The sequence below is a fragment of the Papaver somniferum genome, chromosome 6 (assembly GCF_003573695.1).
Source record: "Papaver somniferum cultivar HN1 chromosome 6, ASM357369v1, whole genome shotgun sequence".
NCBI classification, from domain to species: Eukaryota; Viridiplantae; Streptophyta; class Magnoliopsida; order Ranunculales; family Papaveraceae; genus Papaver; species Papaver somniferum.
The window spans coordinates 124458408-124480501 of NC_039363.1; the positions used below are offsets into that span (position 1 = coordinate 124458408).

The window sequence follows — 22094 nt, forward strand, 5'->3', positions numbered from 1 at the left end:
CAATGGTCCCTCCGTCCCTAATTAGATGAGTTATTTGTAGTTTGCACAAATTTTCAGGCAAGGAGGAAAGTGGAGTATATTTAAGTATTTTTTTTACAATTATACCCTTATGGGCAATAATTAGTAAAATTTAGAAACGATTTATCTCTTAAACTATACCACGATTTTTTATAAACTTTATACCATTGAAAAGCATTTTAAAACACCTACGCAACGAATATAAACATGACTATCAAATTATACATATTTCATATAGTAACAATAATCAATTAAAAGGATAGTTTTAGTAATATCCCCTTGATTAGTGAAATAACTCATCTAGTGTTGGACAAAACTAAAAACCAAATAACTCATCTAATTAGGGACGGAGGGCATACCATGCCAGCCACGTCTTCGCGCCAAAGGCATGCCAACCATGCCATCCGCACCACCGTGCCAATGGCATACCATGCCAGCCACGTCTCCGCGCCAAAGGCATACCATGCCAGCCACGTCTCCGCGCCAAAGGCATGCCAACCATGCCAGCCGCACCACCGTGCCGATGGCATACCATGCCAGCCACGTCTCCGCGCCAAAGGCATGTCAACCATGCCAGCCACACCACCGTGCCGATGGCATACCATGCCAGCCACGTCTCCGCGCCAAAGGCATGCCAACCATGCCAGTCGCACCACCGTTCCAATGGCATACCATGACAGCCACGTCTCCGTGCCGAAGGCATGCCAACCATGCCAGCCGCACCACCGTGCCAATGGCATACCATGTCAGCCACGTCTCCGCGCCAATAGCATGCCATGCCAACCACGCCTCCGCACCAAATCCATGTCGGCCATTCCTCCATGTCGCTGGTTGCAAAACGAAGGGTTGCAAAAATCAACGGCCACCCTTCCCTCTGAGATGCAAATATCAGCCGTCCAAGTTCGCCACCAAACGCGTGGAAACTTTTGTCCCAATGCTAAGCCCTAAGTTAGGCCGCGCCTAAACTATGCCAAAACCCTAATTTTGGCCGCGCCTAAGACTATGCCTAGCTTGGCCGCGCCTAAACCATGCCAAAGCCATGCCGGCCATGTCACTATGCCGCTGGCTGCCAAACGGAAGGTAGCCACGAACGTCTACCCTTCCTCCTAAGATGGAGATCTCAGCCGTACAAACTTGCCGCCAAACGACTTGCGGCAACCTCTTGGCTGCGATGCCAATTCTTTGATCACGGTGCCAATCCCTAATTTGGTCACGCCAAAGCTATGTCGGCTATGCAACCATGTTGTTGTCTGCCAAACGAAAGGTAGCCACGATCAACGGATACCCTTCCTCCTGTGATGCAGATCTTAGTCGTACAAACTTGCTATCAAACGACTTGTGGCAACCTCTTGGCTACGATGCCAATTCTTTGGTCGCGGTGCCAAACACTAATTTGGCCACGCCAAAGCTATGTCGGCCATGCCACTGGCTTCCAAGCGGAAGGTAGCCACGATCAACGGCTACCCTTCCTCCTGAGATGCAGATCTCAGCCGTACAAGATTCCCGCCAAACAACTTGTGGCAACCTCTCGGCTACAATGCCAATTCTTTGGTCACGATGCCAAACCCTAATTTGGCCATGCCAAAGCTATGCCGGACATGCAACCATGACGCTGCCTGCCAAACGGAAGGTAGTCACGATCAACGTCTACCCTTCCTCCTGAGATGCAGATCTCAGCCGTACAAACTTGCCACCAAACAACTTGTGGCAACCTCTTGGCTACGATGCCAATTCTTTGGTCACGGTGTCGAACCTTAATTTGGCCACGCCAAGGCTATGTCGGCCATGCCACCATGCCGCTGGATGCCAAGCGGAAGGTATCCATGATCAACGGATACCCTTCCTCCTGAGATGAAGATCTCCGCAGTACAAGCTTGCCACCAAACGACTTGTGGCAACCTCATTGGCTACGCTGCCGATTCTTGGCCAAAGCACACACTTGGATGCGATGCCAATTGTTTGTTCACGGTACCAAACCCTAATTGGTCATGCCAAGAGCATGCGCAAGCCATGCCGCGACCACTCTGCTGGCGGCCAACGGAAGGTAACTATAATCAACGGATACCCTTCCTCTTAAGATGAAAATCTCGGCCGTCGAAGGTCGCCACCGAACCGCAAGCCTCTCAAATTTAACTTGCCACACGTAGCAACATGCTACACGTTTTCCACGAATACACACGAGACATCAAAACATGTCACAAATTGGGGGATGCTCATCAAGGTATTGGTCTGGAGGTTTACAGCGTCCGGCGTACACTACTCCCGTTACAAGAAAGTGTCATAAGAGTGAGACGGTTAGTAAATACAAGGAGTAATGGTGAAACTTTTTCTTCATTATGGAAATATCAATTCCAGGCGTTACCCGTTACCACTTTCTTCCATTTACTCAACCGTTCCCACTTCTTACGAGACCAGAGTACGTTTCGTTGCGACTTGTATAAATAGGTCTCACCTATTTCCACTAAGGACAGTTTTTTGGTCAGGAGAATACAACACTCAGAAATCACTTGTTAGCTTTCCCATCTGTTAGCTTTCCACTTTCTGATACAAGTCGTCAAACAACTACTCTTCCCGAATCAACTATTATGGTCTCAACACTCTCTTTGCTTCCCTCCCTATACCAACCCTTCTCCTTCACTTTGTAACCGAAGCAAGTCTGGAATGACCATTTCGTGGTTTAGGCCGGATTTGTACATATTGATCTCTAGAATCAAAGTACTCTCTTGCAGTATATTGTTTAGGGTTTAGACTCGTTTCTCACCCACACACTCGAAATTACCGAAATCAGCAGAAACATTTTTCACCCTCAAACACTAGGAGATACACATGCATTTGGCTTGTGTAACTTTCAGTTACACATGCATATGACTAGTGTAACTAGGAGTTACACCTGCATATTGAATATGCCATTTAAAGTGGAACGTTATTCCTACTAACCTTGTTTTTCAGATTGACCAAGACTCGTAGATGGTTCTCAGTACCACCGCAAACAAGGTCATATCCCAATGCGTTCAAGGTCTTCAAGAGTTAACATGTCACAACATAAGAAAATAAACGTTAAGCGAGAGCATGGTACGTATTAGTTTTTAATTTTAAAGGAATATAACCATGTAAAAGCTTTACTTCCACAAACTGTGAGCAATTTTTGAGAACATGTTCTTGATAAGCCTTGTACTCCAAGGTAATTGCCTGCATCATATAAGAATGCTCCAGAAAATACTTTGAGAAATGAGTTGATAAAACTTTCACTTCCCGACTTGCCTTCCACAGCAACATCAATATTTTTGAGTTTTCGAACATTATAACAGCTATAAACAGAAACACACCAATTTTTACAGAACAGTTTTTGAATCTTGCTGTAAACTATATATAAAGCAGAAACCTAACTTCTCAATGATATTGTACGTCTTGTAGCTAGATATTTTATGTAATGTAAAGTTATGCAGGAAACCCATGAAATACTGTCGCAAGGAGTTTAAACAACCTATAATACAATAATTTAGTTTTGAAAGCTACGCATACAATAATAACACAAACTTTAATTTACCTGCCCGCCAAAGAAAAAATTTCATCTGTTGAAACCACTGTATGTTCTGAATCAATATCATCTCCCTCAGGCTCCTCATCACAAGTCTCCTCATTGAAGCCAGCAACCTAGTAACAAAATCAACATAATCGACCACCAATTGATCCAAAAAAGGCTAGTGTCTTGTCAGTGCGCACAAAAAACGTCGAGACTTGCATAGACATCAATTTATCCAAAAAAGTCTACAACTATTCATAAATTATTGTCATAAAAATATTAAGATGCCATAGTCTAAACATTCCAAAAAAAAATGTATAATCAGCTGGTATACATACAAAATGCATGTGTAATTGGGAGTTACAAATGCCATATGCATGTGTAACTTGGAGTTACATATGCATATGGCATGTGTAATTGTGAGTTACACATGCATCCATAATACACAAACTACTCAAAAAGTGAAAAAAAATAACACTTTTCCGATCAATTAAAGGAGATTAATCAGTTTGGCTTACTACAACATATGAGACATAAGTATCCAAAGTATTGCTATCACGAAGAATATGTATTAGCAGTTTAACACGGATATCAGTAAATGGGGTGATCTGTTTTGTGCAAGGTGTATGACATAAATGATAGAGAATAAATCGTGTTATCGGTACCATCAACAGAAGTAGAGAAACTTACTGTTTTCAGTGTACCGTTCATATGAAGGAACCTTCCATCCTGAGAAAGGAACCTGGAAAGGAGCTTTAATATGCATAGCTCAAATAACACCGTTTTGCCGCTTCCAGTTGGCGCCAGAAATGACCATGTTCATGTAAGAGAAGTAACAACCAGCAAAGCACTCACTCTGCAAGGAATTAAAATACCTGCGTCCGCAAGAATAAGATAAACTATTATAACAGCTTACTAGTTCAGATCAAGCAAACAACCGAAGCTGAAAAAGTATATAACAACGGCATATCCTCACCCAGGAGTGGCTACAGAGTTACAGACTCAACAAAGTAAATTCGACACTCAGCAATTCCATCGACCACTTAATCTGCCACCTAAACATATACCTCCAACATTCACACCTTAGCTCCAACTCCAACACCACCACCACTCCAAAACCTGCACCTATACCACCAGCAACACTTATTAACCAGAGGAGATCCTTCATACAAAGAATTTCACTAACACAAAGATAAACAAAAATGCTACTCAAGATGAACACGCTAACTGAAACAGTTGGGTTTCATGGTGCTTAGTAGGTACACATGTAATGGATTGTGTAAACGGAAGTTACACATGCATATGGCTTATGTAATCTCCGGTTACACATCCATATGTCTTATGTAATATCCAGTTACACATCCATATGTTTGTGTACTCAGAGCATATAAATTATCTACATGAGTGCTAGAAACAGGGATATGACATAGAGCTACTCAATAAATAAGATAAAATGACACTTACAACATATGATGTATCTTAGCTGCACTTTCTCCTCCTCACCTGCAACATTACATTCAATCCACAAATAGCAAAACCACATCTCCATCTATAACTCACAGTAACATATCCATTCAAATCCAATGCTAGCTTGCATTTTTATCTCAGTCACCATCATATCTTCACTCCCTTCTTCTGCAAATTTCTTTTACAACCAACCATATCACCACCACTAATTTACAATAAATAATACTAGGGTAACAAATTCGATTTCATTGACAGAGATACATCAAACTACATAGAATCAGAAGTAAAGTACACAAGATTAAGCAATTCAATCAAAGTTTATAAAATTCATAACAAATACATGGGTAATAGAGATGATGATTCTCTGATTTCGAATATGAACACCGATTTTCAGTCAAGTTTTAAGATAAACAGATCGATTGATATTCAGTAAGGAAACCTAAAAAAAAATTGTAATATCTTTCAATATTTTCATCTTAAAAAGCTAAAAAACGATTAAACTGTAACAGATCTGAACTTTGATCATGAGTTCATAGATAAAATTCAGTGAAATCATAACTTCGAAGATGTCGAGAGAAAAAAATTCAAAATCAATAACATATTGAATTAAGAGATAATGAAAAATCATGCTTATCTGCATGTCGATTTGATTCCGTAGATGAATCTTCAGGTGCAGGATTAAACAAATCATCTTCATCTTCCATAAGATCTATCTTTTGATCAGATGCAATCGATCTTTGACATACCTGAAATAACAGAGGCATAGAAGGAGAAGATGTGATCGATCGTCGTTGTTGCAGTCGAAGATTTGGATGAAGACGAAGAAAAATGAAACTCAGAAACCCTAGAAACTATTTTTCTACAGCAGAAAGAGAGATAAAGATGAGAGAGAAAGAAAATAGAAAAATGGAAATGTATTCTGATATTCCTCTTGTATATATACTAAAGGGTAGTGTTGTCATTATTAAAATTCGCAATAATTAATTATGGGTCAGATCTGAAGAAAATTTGATATTTTGGGCCTAGAAATATCATTTTCTGAAAGTATGGAGTTGACAATGTATGATTCATTTAGTGGGGCTTCTATATGTTGAACCCATATAGTAGGGGTTCTAGTATTTTTCACTATCTAATTTCCATAAAAATCAAAACAAACATCTGGCATCTGAGTCAGATTCTGAGTCAGAATGTGGGTCTTTATATACTCCATTGTTTTATGTAGAGATTAACATTTAATCCCAAAGTTGTTGGGCTTTGGACGCTCTAATCCTAGCCTTCCAAGCCTAGTATTGGGAGATCCTAATTCAACAAATTTATAACGGTTCAGTCCATTTCTGAACGATTTAATCCAAATCGATATTTTTCACAGACAAAAATACTCATCACGATATTATTCTTCGTAATCTGATTCCACTTTATCATTTTCATGTCTGAAACAACTCTCTCATGAAGAACAGATATGAACCCAAACGTAAATCTGAGAATCAAACAAACAGTCAATTAAATTTGATGCAACTTGAAAACCTAAATAGTTATCATCAGTACTTTTTTTTTGAAGAAAAATCCAGGGAAAAACTTGATGAGATTCAAGTTCAACAGTGAAATTGAAGAGATCATCGTTGAAAGCGAAGAACATAGAAATAGAAAAGTAAAACTGGGCTTACGAACCGCCTTATGATTTAAATTCCTTTACTCAGATATGTGATTCCTAGTGAGGTAATGAAACATGATTTTTCATCTTAATCTAATTTTTGAGTTTTAATACCTTGTACTGGTGTTGCTAATCATGAATCGTAGTTAAATACATTTGAATTTTATCTTACTTTCGATTTTCTAGTAATCAGTTTGAGAAATGAATGTTAGGATTTCTTAATAATTGAATATTTATATTTGTTCTAGTCGTAATACAAGAGGAACACAATTTTTGTGTGCGTATTAATTTTTGTTCTTTTATTGTCTGTTAATGACCTAGTTACGTTGATCCAGGTTGGTTTGAGATTACTTTTATCTCCACTTGGTGCTAATGTTATAATAATAACATCTTGGTGACTCTATTATTTTATCTAATTTGTTTAGTTCGTTTTTAAATTGTGGATTTTTGATGTATTGGTCTGGAATTATTAATCTCCTTCCGATTGTCGATAAGTCGTGCCTTACTTAGCTAAACATGAGTGTTTTCAGTTGCACATTTGGGATTGCACTGCTTGTATGTAATACATTCAAGGATACTGAGAAGAAGGATCCCACTCTACAAAGAAAGTGGCCTGTATAGTGGGCAAGTTTGTGCTTCGTTATCTTTACTCATCAAAACATTGTCCTGCATTAGCTGTTAGTCGATAGAAAAAACTCAGTAAACGACACACTATGACTATCAATTTCTATAGTAAAGGCCCTTCATAGTCCCTTGCATAACTTCTGAAGCTCTTAGGTAGATAAATAAAAAACTCTTAGGTAGATAAATAAAAATTGCTAGTAATACTTAAATAGTTAAGTGAAGAGCAGTAAAATATTTTTTAAATAATTATGCAAATTTCCATCTTCTCATACTGTTGTTTTTCACCGACTAGTTATATGTTTGTGCAGCATTTGGTACTTCTAGGCTTGTGGATATTTTCTCTGACATAATTCTATCCCGGTAAACGGTTCTTAGGTATTTTTTTCTTTCCCGATATATACCATGATCAGTTAAACCACTAGATTTCCTCCACTTGTATAATGATTTGGAGGCATGAAACTCATACTTATGTAACTTTTTTTCTGCTTGCAGGTATCCCATGTACTACCACATTAACTTTGCATTTCTCATGTCGCTCCAACCTCCATCCGTTGACTTGACGTTAGTAAACCATAATTTCTTGTAAGTTTAATACTGATGCATCCGCATAATTCTTAGAAGTTTGACCATATTGCTCCTTCCACCTGTTTTTATGGTTGGCTATTTTCCTTTATTAATTTTAGACTTGTGTTAACTCTTCTATATATTTTGATTAAGCTTTAGTGACATTCCTAAATTAATAGGTGTTGAAACTCTTTGTAACTGTTTCTAAAGCTTTTTAATAGTTAACCCTTGAAATTATTTATTATGAATTTCAGATGTTATATGATGATTTGGTTATCCTCATATATCTTGAAGGGGTCTTTCCATTTCTAGATTTAAATATTTGGTTGATGTGCATCAGGGGGCAACGGTTTTGTAGGAAAGGCATATATATGCCCATTTTTATTGAGGCATCAAGCTCGATTAGATCAACTGGCAGATGGCATGTACAGTAAACTGGTAAGTTAACTTGATTTTAGTATGCTTTAGCTTAACTATGATGTGTTACGTTATTGCACATCATACAGATGTCCACCTATTGATTATTAGGTGCACAGAGGTGTATACTTGCAGAACTATATTTTATGTATACAAACCAAAAACTAGGAAAGGCACTAATGTGTACAAGTGTTGGATTTTCTATAGGTGTGTACATAGTTGTACACCATTGTGCTATCTCAATAGTATATGCACGTTTTGTGCTATAAATGTTGGATTTTTATAGAGGTGTACATTGTGGTACACCATTGTACTCTCTCATAATTTTAGGGCCTTATATTTTTATAGGTGTGTACATGGTTTGTACACCACTGTACAATCTCAATAATATATATATATATATATACATGACCTGTTCTGTCGGTATGGATGTCGGATTTGTTAGATTTTTTAATAGGTGTGTACATAGTTGTACACCATTGTGTTATCTCAATAATATATGTATGTTTATAGATGATGGAATTTTGTAAGTGTGTACACATTTGTTCATCATTTTTCTCTCTCGTTATTTTATGGTCTTTTTTTGGAATGTATATTAGATTTGTTAGGTTTTTGTAGGCGTGTACATAGTTGTACACCATTGTACAATCTCAATAACATGTATGACTTGTTTTGCGATATGAATGTACAGCTCATTGCGTAAAAAATGTACAGCTCCGCTTTATATTTAGTGAAAATTAGCCTAATGCAACTCATACACGCAGTACCAAACTTCAGAGCTAGTAATGCATCAGACCACGACAAAGTTCACGTGTGTCTTATGTCAAACTTTAGGACTAGACAATAGAGTTAGTTGTTCGGCTTGGCAGAATTAACAACTTCTATTAACTCGCTAAGCATCAAACTGAAGTTTTGAACTCTAAACTTCCTTCTTTTTTTTTTCATGTGTTTGTTCTCCCATTCTTGGATATATAAATATATAAAAGAAAACGTAGAGCATAAATGACGTTTTTCTGTTTTGTGCTAATTTTGTTTATTACTATGTTTTATAGTTAGTAACTTGATCTTATCCTTTTTTGTTAATGTTTTTATATTGATCGCCGTATCAAAATTTAATTGAATTGATCTGGTCACTACATTAGATATGTTAGATAGCTACTACCACTAGCCATTAAATATAGTTCATTCCTTACTCCTTTCAAACTAACCAAGATACTCCCATCTTTTTCCTTAAATCCTTGGAATGTAACATATTTTTTCCATAGATCCTTGTAATGTAGCACTAGCAGTAGTATCATTTGACCAAATGAAATGTGTATATTGTACATAGTTATACGCATGTTAATTATTACTGTGTACAAAGTTGTACACCTGTTGATTGTTAATGTGTATAGAGTTGTACACTTGTTGATTTCTAATGTGTACATGGTTGTACACATGCTGAATATTAATGGTACAAACCTATATTATACCCTGATGCACTTTGACATCAATCCTTCTTGATTTTATGGATTTTGTAGTTATTTTATGGATTTTCTAAATGAATCAGTTCTAGATGTTTTCTGGATTTTGTAGATGTGTACATGGTTGTACACCATTGTCGTGCCTCATTTTTTTAGGTATTAACATTTTACAATTGCAAGGATTCAGACACTGTTAACGTTTTAGCTGCTCGAATTTGAAAATTAATAGTGGATGAATCAGTTCTAGTTATTTTGTGTATTTTGTAGATGTGTATGTAGTTGTACACCATTATCCTTTTTCACTCATAATCATTACATTTTTTTTACATTAAGTCCATATCATATGTAGCTTATAGACGAATATATGTTTTGCAGATGGAGTTGCAACAAAGAAATGTTGCATTATATTTGATCTCTCTTGCTATCTTGCAAAGTTACTTGAATTTTGTACTAGCGAGATCCCTGAATCATCCCTGTCAGGCTCTGATATGAATCTTTTTGAAGGCTGATAGTTTGTGTTTTCTCCAATTCGTTGCTGATACTTGATATGCACCTGGGTTCTTGTATTCCAGGTAAGAAATGTAATTTGCTAACACTAGTTTTAGCATTGGTGGTGCATTTTAGACCATGGTGTATTAGTTTTTTTTTATAAAAATTGTCTAAAACTATATGTTTTGGTGTTGTTTCTCTGTTTTCAGTGTCAGGGTATCAATACGAGCAGTTAAGGAGCAATCATAAGGTTGGAACAAAGTGCCTATACTTGTATGCCTAGCTATTGGGAAATGGGTGTTGTATTTGTGGTCCATGTTGAAGGTTTGCACACAATACGTAATTGTTAATGTGCACGTAGTTGTACACATGTTGGCCGATAATGTCTTTGGATATGAACTTGTACACATGGATATACATGTTTTTGGTACACATGTACACATGTTATTTGTTACTTTGTGCATGTTGATTCTTTTTATTGTTTATTTTTAGAGACTCGTAAGCTCAAAATGGTTCCATTTGAGTTTCCATGTTATGTCTATTTAATATGGATAGCGTTACTGGTGCTTAGATGGAGATTCAAGTTGTATGTGGTGTATAAACTTGTGCACCTTGTCTCGTCTTTGGATTTTTGGATTTTTATAAATGTGTGCATGTTTGTACACCAGTGTAAACTAAGATTTTAAAAAAATGAGAATTATATAGTGGCATGAGTACTCTTTCTGTAGCTCACGAGAAGGGCTTTCAGAATATATAAAGTTTGTGCATTTTGGACAAAAGGTTTGAAAGATAAATTATTTTTAATTTTTTTTATATTATTTGAAATTGCTGACATCATCATGAGTCACTTTGCACTAAAGTCTAAATATTTGGAACAAATTGTAAATAAGAAAGGGTATATGTGCATTTTTCATATTTTAAATAATTTTTGGACTAAATTGTACCTAGTTACCGGGAATGGACTAATGCGTACTTTTTGACCCGTTTTTGGACTAAACCGTTTAGTTCCCTTGTTTTATTCGTTCGTCTAGGTTATTTGTTAACACCGTCGGAAAACATTGAAATAAAGAAGAAGAAGAAGTTCCTCCCTATCTCCGCTACAACTCGGCCGCCTGCAAGTTATTCATTCAATTTGCAACAAAATTGTCTAAGAATTGATTTTAGGGTCTATCTAAGAATTGATTTTAGGGTTTTCAGTATTTAATTTAGAGTTTTGGGTATTTTGAATAGATTGCCGTGGTATATGATTTCCCGTGTTTTCATATGGTTTTTCTTTTTCCGTGAATAATTATGGTAGATTCATCTGCTTCATCGAGGATGGAGGAGTGCGGCAAAAAACGGAGAACCTTTGTCTTGGCCTATCCTGTCTACTTTAAGTATCGGTGATTTGGTTTCCGGATTTGAAAAATCGGGTTTTAAGATTACAGGTACAAAAGATTTTCTTTTAATTTTTTTTTATTTCTTTGTTGTTCTTTTTCTTGTGATCTGAATTGTTGACTTTCATCATGTTTACATGTCTTTTTTTTTTCCTAGCAAGAGATGAGATGTATGAACGTGTGTGGAGAATTCGCTCCGCAGCACCTCAAGAATATTAAACTGGACCCTTTGGATTTTGACCCAAATCCACGCTTTATGAATTGGATTGAGTACATAGCTTCTGCTCCTGTTCTTGCTATGATTGTGGAGGGAGATAACTCTGTTTTTGAGGAAGTTTTTGAATTGACATCCAAAGATGAACATCCCTTTTGTGGCAAGTAAGCCTATAACTCATTACTATTTTCAATTTATTTCATAATCTCTTTGTTGTTTGTAGTTTTGTTATATAAATGTGATTCTGTTATTTTCGGGTATCAATCACATTACAACCTATTCACCATTCAGAATCACGGCTATGCAAAATCCATGGCACACAAAACTAGACGCCGAACCTCTAGTCCTACATAATGATAGAATTACAGGAAATCCATGGAGTGCAGAAATTGGGCTGTATATTGTTAAACATGCAATTTGCTGGAAAACTTTTGTTCTGACAGTTATGTCAGCCTAGACTTTGAGTATTGATTCTCCATTTTTGGGGCAAGGAGAAATCATTGATGATAACTGTAAAATGTCCATATGCATGATAAAACACTCTTTTTTATGTGTACCAAAAAAAAAAAAAAAAAGATTTTTATGTGATTATGAAAGCTGCCAATTTGAGGAGTGCCGTTTCTGCGTGTATATATGCCTAATGAAGCAGCCAACCATGGTTGTTTAGTGTATTAAAAATTAATTTCACAAGCAAACATTTGAGATCTAGATATAGAAGAGTGAGTTATCAATGAACATCAAGGGAATCAAATAGCCAACAATCATAAGCTAGGACAGGATCTATCTGGAGGTTAAGTCTTCAAATCCAAAGCGTTTACATCACTCAGAGATCTCCTTCATTATCAATTGAGTATTACAAAGTTCACAAGCAAACATTTATTTGTTTTGCACGTTCAATTTTAATGGCATCAAGCCTCTGCCTTTTATGCTTCATATATCTCCATTTCTACAGTTACAGGAGACAGACAATTTATGCCAGCAAATCAGGTAAGCAGGCGCAACAAGATATTGGGTTGTGGTTCAAAAAGGATACTTTGAAATTACTAACAGTGAAAAGGTCGTATTCATTCTTCCAACGGGGGATATACACGGCCCACAGGAGCAAGTTCAAGCAGTATTAAAGAAGGATGAGTGCTACGAGCTCAAACAGTAAGTTACTATTTAAGAGTTCTGAATATGTGTTAAATAAAAAATTCCTGAAGGGCAAACATTCAGAGTTTCTGAATTTTTTCATAGACTGATATTAACTTGACTTGCTAGGTAAGCAACTTCTTAGTTAGCTCCGCTTTTATAGTGCTCCAGATTATATACTTGATATTAGTAAGTAGTTCCCCTTAATGCTGGTTAATTACCTTTTCCAGTTACTCATAATTTTGTTTTTCAGGGACTTTAAGGACAATTTTTCCATGGAAAAATTGAGTGTCTTCTTAATCACTCCTTTAGCTTACGAAGAGGGTTGTGTTGGTGAAGTTTTAAAGGCTATTGAGGGCAGCTGTTTGGGCATAAGAGGCGTGCTAGTAACCCTGCATCTTTGGTTTCATCTTATCATGTGCTCAATGTTGTTGCTCAAATTCTGTTTAATTGAACTGTATGTTAGGCTTGATCCTTGTACGGCGGCCTACTGATTCTGGTTCTTCGAGTGAAATTGACGGTGATGAATATGGTGTTGCCGTGGTTGCTAGTGCTGTCAAATCATGCTTAAGAATCAAGCCCGGGAATGCCAAGATGAGTACGATTAAAAATGAGTATATGACTGAGTTTAGGATTGGCAGGTAAAACATAAATTGACTATTTGTGGTTCAAAAAATATTTTCTGTTGTATACGCGGTGTGTTTCGTTTTAGACTTACATTTGTCATTTGTTTGCGCAGCGACTATCTTCGGAAAATCAAGCAGGGTCAAGGTCCTCAAGGACTATTGGAAGCTACTAAAAAGTATTCAAATATGGTTTCAGTGTTTGGGGATATCCTCCAGATGACTTGTTGTATGGTTGTATGTTTGAGGCATCATTAGTTGGCCTCGAGTTGCTGCAGTAACTAACTTTATATGTTCTCTTTGGTTATTTGTCAGCAAGACGTTTTCTTTTCTCGGAGTGGTAAACATGTTCATGTACTCTTTTCTCGGAGAGTCAAAGTGTTACAAGTAAAATGAAAAATAGAGGAACAAAATAGAAGTTATAAATATAATGATAAGTGTACAATATTCTAGGGTAAAATTTGTCTTTACTCCGAAAACTGAAGAAAGTGAATAACTAATGACCACAACGACGACATCATCCTTCCTCTTGAGGTTAGTATTATTGACTTGATCTTGTTTTCATTCCTAACGTATCTTTCAAGTCAGATTATATTGAAAACATAACATGCGAAGATGTATACAAATAATACTCTAGTGGTTAGGCTTGGTCATAACATTATGATCAAAGTGTCAAGGAATCTATTGAGTTACGAAGTACTTCCTCCGTCCTACTTTACTTGTTTAAATTGAGTCTTTTTTTAACAGAAGTGTACCAAAAAATTCTTATATTTCCTACTAATATTTTCTAATTATCAAGAAAGAAACAAAAACTAGAATGTAAAAAATAGTATATTAAACAAGTAATTTTGAAGATTGATGGTGTATGTGAAAGTAATTTGAATTTCTTTCAAGTTTTTGCAAAATCCAATTTAGGCAAGTAAAATAGGACAGAGGGAGCTTATCTTTTGAACTTCGTAAATACGACATCGACATAATTTATTCTCTATATTTGTTTGATTACGTGTGCATTATATAGGTATAATTTCACCCTAGGAAACAATGTTTTATAACATTTGTTTAAAAGAAGTACATATATGAACTTGTTTAATAATCGAAAGGAAATCATGATTGGTCAGGTTGTTTATTGAATATCTTCTGAATGACCAATATAAGATGACAAGGTAGAACCTACCTTAACTTGTTGAGATTTATGGTATAACCGGTCATAGCCTATGTGATATAGCTAGTAGTAATCAGTCACAAGTTACATTGGAAATCAATGTGTAACCGATCCCAAGCTATATTGGAATGCAAGTTGTAACCGGTCACACGTTACTTTGGGATCCAAGGTATTACCGGTCACAAAATGAATTAGGAAGTTAGTTGTAATTAGTCAAAATCCACCTTTGGGAAGCAAGCTGTAACCTATCACAAGCTAATTCGGGAAGCAAGGCGTAACCGATCATAAGATACTTTGTGGAGCAAGGTGTAACCGATTAAAACCTATCTTGGGAATCATGTTATAACTGGTCACAACATATTTTGGAGCGATGGTATAATCGGTTCCATGACCAAAACCAAGTTTCCATGATTCACATATTTTTTCATGATGTGTGTGAATTAATATTTCAGGTTTGCTAAGATGAGAAGCTTATATATGTCGAAATTATTTGAACATGTACATAACTCTTATCATTAATTGTTCAAATATATTCCTTGATACTCAAGGTGATCCTATGTCCGAAAAAATGAGAAGCATTTAATTATGATGTTCATCATATATGTTTTAATTACCATCAATTAAAGCATATCCTCTGGAAAATATTATTAGTTAATGTGCTAGACTAATAGTATAAGTTTTCTACGAGAGTTTTCCTCTGGCTCTAGGAAAACCGAAATTAGGTACTTTAATGAGAATATATTCTGTTTTGGAATCTCCATGTTGTCCAAACAACCTTGGTATATAAATACTTGAGTTTGAATTTCTTGCAAACTATCCTAAGAGCCAGGCAAACTTCGTTCTTGTTGTTTATGGTAGAGCCTTTTATCTGGAGAGCAAAGTACCCTAATTAGGCGAAATATCTTATGACCGCTCGTTTAAAGACTTCCATGGGATCAAGAAGCTCCACGAGTACCGTTGGTGGGAAACTAGATAATTGCATTATTATTATGGTTTTCGATTATTTATTTGATTGACTAACGATTGTTGAAACTTTGTTTTCACCTAGTTTGTTTATTCTTGAGAACCTTCACTTCCGATATAAGGCTGTTGATGGTGGTTTTTAGCTTAAGGTTAAAATCGTAAAACCTTGCATCTGATGTGACGTCACTCTGCAAGTAAACAGAGACACGTGTGCTAACCTCTCCACTGGAAAATTTATTGAGTCGCTCAATATACTTACATGAAATTTATCCAGACTGGCGAATCCCAGTTGTTCTGTAAATTTTGACGCCTCGCGTATATTCACTTAATATAAGTTCCTCTGAATGCCTTCTATGTTGTGTTTGATGCGTGTTGTGAGTGCAATCAAATTAAATCACTTATTTCCACACAATTAGCTGGTAATATAATGGAGGAAAGGATCGTTCCCACGAAGAGCAGGGAGTTTAGTTGTCAAAAAGGTCACAATTGGGGGGTTTTGTTTTTAAATTGTAAACAAAGAAAATAAAGCAATTGAAAATTGAGTTGCAAGCAATAGGGATAAATATGATCAGGGAATCCTTCTTCGTTACTAAATAGTCATCAAAGCAGCATATTCATCTATTCTTTATCACTCACAGATTATTATCAACCGTAGGAAAGCAGCTAGCGCAGTGCTATCCTCAAAATTCCATAAGTCACTGGACACCGAAGCGCTCGAATGCCAGATTCTATTCTATATACCACCTAGAAGTAGCGCATTCTAAGTGCAATTTGGTCGAATGCTTTAAATTTGTGAATTTAAGTCAATTCTAGTAGTTGAACTCTTAGCGCAAGGTTCACTTTCTAGTGGTGTTTCTACTTGCGATTGCTCCACAGAATCCCTCTGCAAGGTTTCACAATTTCTACTCATGTAGAGAATTATTCAACAATTACGGATATCCTAATTCTCTACTAGCATTAGGTTAACTAATAAACTAGTTCAGTTGGCCACCTAAATAATTTATCAATCAAACATAAAATTAATTATTGTAAAAACAAACAATAATCATGTGAAGAGTTAAAATAGATTTATATGCTAAATTGAATTATATAATCGGCGCAGTTGTCAACAATTCTTTCAATTTGTCAAAGGCTTCTTTTACACTCCTTGTTGAAGTCAAAAGCAACCTCTTTTTGCAATAATTTGCACAGCATTGAGATTTTGGAGAAATCTTTGATAAACCGCCTGTAAAAACCTGCATGACCAAGAAACGAGCGAATTTCCCTCATCGAAGTGGGATATTGTAAGTTCCTAATCAAGTCTATCTTTGCCTTGTCTACCTCGATCCCTTGAGAGGACACGATGTGGCCAAGTACAATTCCATGGTTTACCATAAAGTGACATTTCTCCCAGTTTAAAACCAAATTAGTGTCTATGCATCTTTTTAGCACAAGTTCAAGATTTTGTAAAAAAGTATCAAATGAATTGTCATAAACACTAAAGTCGTCCATAAATACCTCAATGATGTTTTCTACGTAATCAGAAAATATACTAACCATACATCTCTGAAAAGTGGAAGACGCATTGCAAAGACCAAACGGCATCTGTCTATAGTAAAACGTACCAAAAGGACAAGTAAAAATGGTCTTCTCTTGATCCTCCGGTGCAATAACAATCTGATTGTACGCCGAATAACCGTGCAAAAAGCAACAATGTGAATGTCCCGCTAACCTTTCTAGCATTTGACCAATGAAAGGCAAAGGAAAGTGATCCTTTCTTGTTGCGGCATTAAGCTTTCGGTAATCTATGCACACTCTCCATCCTGTTTGAACTCTTGTAGGAACAAGTTCATCATCTTGATTTCTAACAACAGTGACTCCCGATTTCTTAGGCACTACTTGTACCGGACTAACCCATTTGCTGTCAGAAATTGGATAAATTACCCCCACACTTAGTAATTTGAGGATCTCTTTCTTCACGACCTCCATTATTGGGGGATTAAGCCTACGCCGAACATCACATACCGTCTTGCTATCGTCTTCCATAAGGATTCTATGCATGCACGTTGATGGACTAATGCCTTTGATGTCAGCAATAGTCCACCCAATGGACGTTTTGTGCTCTTTCAGAACCCGGAGTAGACGTTCTTCTTGTATGGCAGTGAGATTCTTTGCAATAATCACTGGAAGCTCCTCTTTATCACCCAAGTAAGCATACTTTAAGTGGTCTAGAAGAGGCTTCAATTCTAATTTAGGTGCCTGCACAATAGAAGGTAAAGGAACCTTATTAGTTACGGGTAAAGAAATATAAGAGATATTACCCGTTTTGGCTTCTTGTAATGTTGTTAAAGAACCACACATCTTCACTGGATCTTTGACCAAATCGACGTCCAAATTCGGCTGCCCATGAACATCCAAATCAATGCTATTTCGCAACACAACTCCAAGTTCATCTTCATTGCTAAAATCACACATTTGTTGTGCTAACGAATCAATAACATCATTAGGGAAAGCGGAGTGCACATCACTAGGATAACGCATAGCCTCAAATATGTTGAAGCGAATGATCTCCTTATCAAATTCCATAGTCTTTGTTGTTTTCATAAACGGTCTCCCAAGAAGTAACGAAGTAGATGAAAAATTATCTCCATTTTGCATATTCACAATGTAGAAATTAACCGGAAAGATTAACTGATTCACTTGAAGTAACACTTCCTCCACGACTCCCTTAGGATATATATTGGACTTTTTTGCCAATTGAATAGTAATCTTTGCCTCTTTCAAAGGTCCAAGATTCAAAGAATCATAAACATCGGCTGACATAACACTTATGGACACTCCTAAATCAAGCAAAGCACGCTCGAATCGTCTTTTACCAATAGTAATTGGCACTGTGAAGCCACCCGGATCTTCACACTTTGCATGCATCTTCTTCAATAGCATAGTTGTTGCACTTTCGCCCACCTGAGTAATTTCATTAGCAATCAACTTATCCTTCCTTGTGCACAAATCCTTCAAAACCTTAGCATACCTGGGTGCCGTTTTGATGGCCTCAATAAATGGGATGTTGATTTGTATCTTGCTGAAAATATCCATGATCTCTTTATCTTGAGCTTGCTTATTTGATGTGGAAAAACGACTAGGGAGAGGAGGTGGTATGGTAAAAGTGGGAACCGTGTCCTTAGGTTGGCCGTTTGAGGTTGGATTTTCCTTTGGGACGGTTTCCTCCTCTACTTCCTTTTCGATGTCGTTATTAATCTCTTTTTGTTTTTGTCGCTCTTCAGTTTGTCTCCCACTTCTTAGAGTTACTGCATTAACGTGCTCTCTTGGGTTCAGAAAAGGTTGTGATGGCAACTTTGTCGAAGCTTTTGCTTTCATTTTATTCATATCTGTCTCCATTTGCCCCATCTGAGTTTGTAAATCTCTAATAGCATTATCAGTTTTCAACTGATTTTGATCAGACTTCTGTTGACTTTGTTGAAACATGGAGATGAGCATGTCAATCTTAGATTTTTCAGTTGGAGGTTTTTGTTGTGGTTGGAATTGTTGTTGAAAACCACCTTGTCTTGCAGATGGATTAGGAGCTGCAGCTTGCTTGTTCTCATAATTGAAATTTGGGTGATCTTTTCAACCAGTATTATAAGTATTAAAGTAGGGATCATACCTTGGCCTTTGATTAGGAAATATAACATTTACCTCGACATCCTCTTCATATGAAGGAACAACTGCAGATGCTATCAGTTGGACCATCTTTTCCACATTACCGCTCCGTTGTTCAATATGCGATGAATCCCCCATCTCACTAACTCTTCTAAGTGTCGATGAATCTCTAGTATAAAATTGTTGCGTATTTGCAGTCGTGTCCTCAATCAAACTAGTAGCCTCCTTGATAGTTTTATTAGCCAGTGCACCACTGCTAGCCGCATCAATCTAGTGTCTCTCATGCGGTAGTAACCCTTCATAGAAGTGTGTAATGATAAGTTTTGGTGGTATCTGATGGTGTGGGAAACTCTCCAACAATCTCTTATACCTCTCCCAATAGTCGTACAAAGATTCTCCAGTAATCTGCACAATTCCACTGATTTCCTTACGAATAGCTGCAGCTTTAGACGCAGGAAAATACTTCTCTAAGAATAGCTTTTTCATTCCGGTCCATGTGGTAATACTTCCGGAAGGGAGGTAATATAGCCGTGATTCTGCTTGGTCCATTAATGAAAACGGAAAAGCTTGTAGAAAAGTTGATCATCATCATCCTCGCTGTTTTTCATACTTCTTACTGTATTCTGAAACTGCCACAGGTGTCGATTAGGATCTTCACCTGGTAGTCCCTTGAACTTTGGAACTCAATAAAGAAGATTTGATTTAAGTTCCACTGTGTTTGTTAGAGTAATACACAGTGGTTGAGATTCCAAACATGGTGATGTCAAATCTCTCAACGTCCTCCTCGCTGGAGGTGGAGGTGGAGGTGGATCATTCGCACTGCCTACCATTGTTGAAGTAGAAGGTTGTGGTTGCAACTTCTTACTTTCTTGTAGTACCGTTCCTTTACGGGTTTGAATTCCGCACCTCTCGTAATTCCAATCCTTCGATGCCAGAGATTAGGTACCTGAAACCAAAATCTAGAAAACGAGAATTAAAAACTAAAAATAAATACGTAAAAACAAAATAAAACTAAAAGAAACAACTAAAGCTACCGACTGCTCCCCGGCAGCGGCGCCAAAAATTGATGCATGTCGTGAGTGCAATCAAATTGAATCACTTATTTCCACACAATTAAGTGGTAATATAATGGAAGAAATGATCGTTCCCACGAAAAGCAGGGAGTTTAGTTGTCAAAAAGGTCACAGTTGGGGGGTTTTGTTTTTAGATTGTAAACAAAGAAAATAAAGCAATTGAAAATTGAGTTGCAAGCAATAGGTATAAATATGATCAAGGAATCCTTCTTCGTTACTAAATAGTCATCAAAGTAACATATTCATCTATTCTTTATCATTCACAGATTATTATCAACCGTAGGAAAGCAGCTAGCGCAGTGCTATCCTCAAAATTCCATAAGTCATTGGACACTGAAGCTCTCGAATGCCAGATTCTATTCTATAAACCACCTAGAAGTAGCGCACTCTAAGTGCAATTTGGTCGAATGCTTTAAATTTTGTGAATTTAGGTCAATTCTAGTAGTTGAACTCTTAGCGCAAGGTTCACTTTCTAGTGTTGTTTCTACTTGCGATTGCTCCACAGAATCCCTCTGTAAGGTTTCACAATTTCTACTCATGTAGAGAATTATTCAACAATTACGGATATCCTAATTCTCTACTAGCATTAGATTAACTAATAAACTAGTTCAGTTGGCCACCTAAACAGTTTATCAATCAAACATAAAATTAATTATTGTGAAAACAAATAATAATTATGTGAAGAGTTAAAATAGATTTATATGCTAAATTGAATCATATATTAGAACTTAGAATTCATCCCCAATCACTAAGAAGTTTAGCTACTCATGGATGTAGAAACACCCATGTTAAACATATAAGAAAATGGAAGAGAAACCGTTACGATAATGAAATCGCTCCAAAACCCTAGATTTCTCTTCTTGTGTTCTTCTCCCCAAAAGCTTGATTAAAGATTAAAAGATTCCCCTTAAAAGTTATAGAAACATCTCTTTTATAGGTGTCCCAATTATAGTTGTTCTCGTGCTCGAATCCCGTGCAAAGCAATTGCCAAAACTCGCCAAAATACCAAGTTAGGAAACCTGGCCGTGTAAAGAAACTGCTGCAAAAAGATGGGCATGTGCGCAAATATCCAAGTCTAGCCCATTTTAATTTATTTGGCTTGTCAGTCCGCTGGAACTGACAGCGTATTCTTCTCTTTACTCCTTCGGACTTTCCCTCGGATACATGATCTCCCGTGAGAAATTATTTTCCCTGAATTTTTGTTTTCCTCCCGTAAGATTCACGGACAGACATGTCACCGTGAAATTTCAAAGTCCCGGGATTTTCAGTTTTCCCTTCGTGACTTCTCGGTTACTCACCCCTCCGTGAGAAATAAAAACATCTGAGTTTGGCTTTTCCGGCTGATAACCCACGACCACCAGACACTCCGTGAAAACTATATTTCCCTGAAGTTCTGTTTTCCACAATAATCCCTCGTATACCAGGCTCTCTGTGAGTTTTGAAACTCCCTGAGTTTGGTAAAACTCGTACTCAACTTCTCAAATCTTCTCAAACTCCATTCTTCTCTGTCACTGCCAAACTCCAACATAGCTTCATACTTTGTTTTCTTCTCAAACTACAGCCAGCTGCTCTCATCTCCACTGCCAACCACCACAGCATCATGTTCCTTCATATGCTGGTAATAGCATCAGAAAAGTCCACTTCCATGCTCGAACTTCTCCGTTGCCTTATTGCTAGCAATCACCATCTGATCGAGT

General features: G+C 37.0%; 1 protein-coding gene across 5 annotated transcripts; it reads left to right on the forward strand.

The window, feature by feature from the left end:
- Window positions 1–11253: 11253 nt before the first annotated feature.
- LOC113289160 lies at window positions 11254–13991 on the forward strand. Of its 5 annotated transcripts, none has more exons than XM_026538347.1 (7): window positions 11254–11643; window positions 11750–11966; window positions 12759–12793; window positions 12864–12955; window positions 13191–13315; window positions 13404–13578; window positions 13677–13991. In XM_026538347.1, exons 2-7 carry the CDS (start codon window positions 11756–11758, stop codon window positions 13816–13818), a joined length of 780 nt encoding a protein of 259 aa, XP_026394132.1. In that variant the 5' UTR covers window positions 11254–11643; window positions 11750–11755; the 3' UTR covers window positions 13819–13991. The 5 variants fall into 5 exon arrangements, with proteins under 5 accessions (XP_026394132.1, XP_026394131.1, XP_026394133.1 ...); XM_026538346.1 differs by having other exon boundaries at window positions 11754–11966; XM_026538348.1 differs by having other exon boundaries at window positions 11754–11966; window positions 12906–12955.
- The last annotated feature ends 8103 nt before the right edge of the window (window positions 13992–22094 follow it).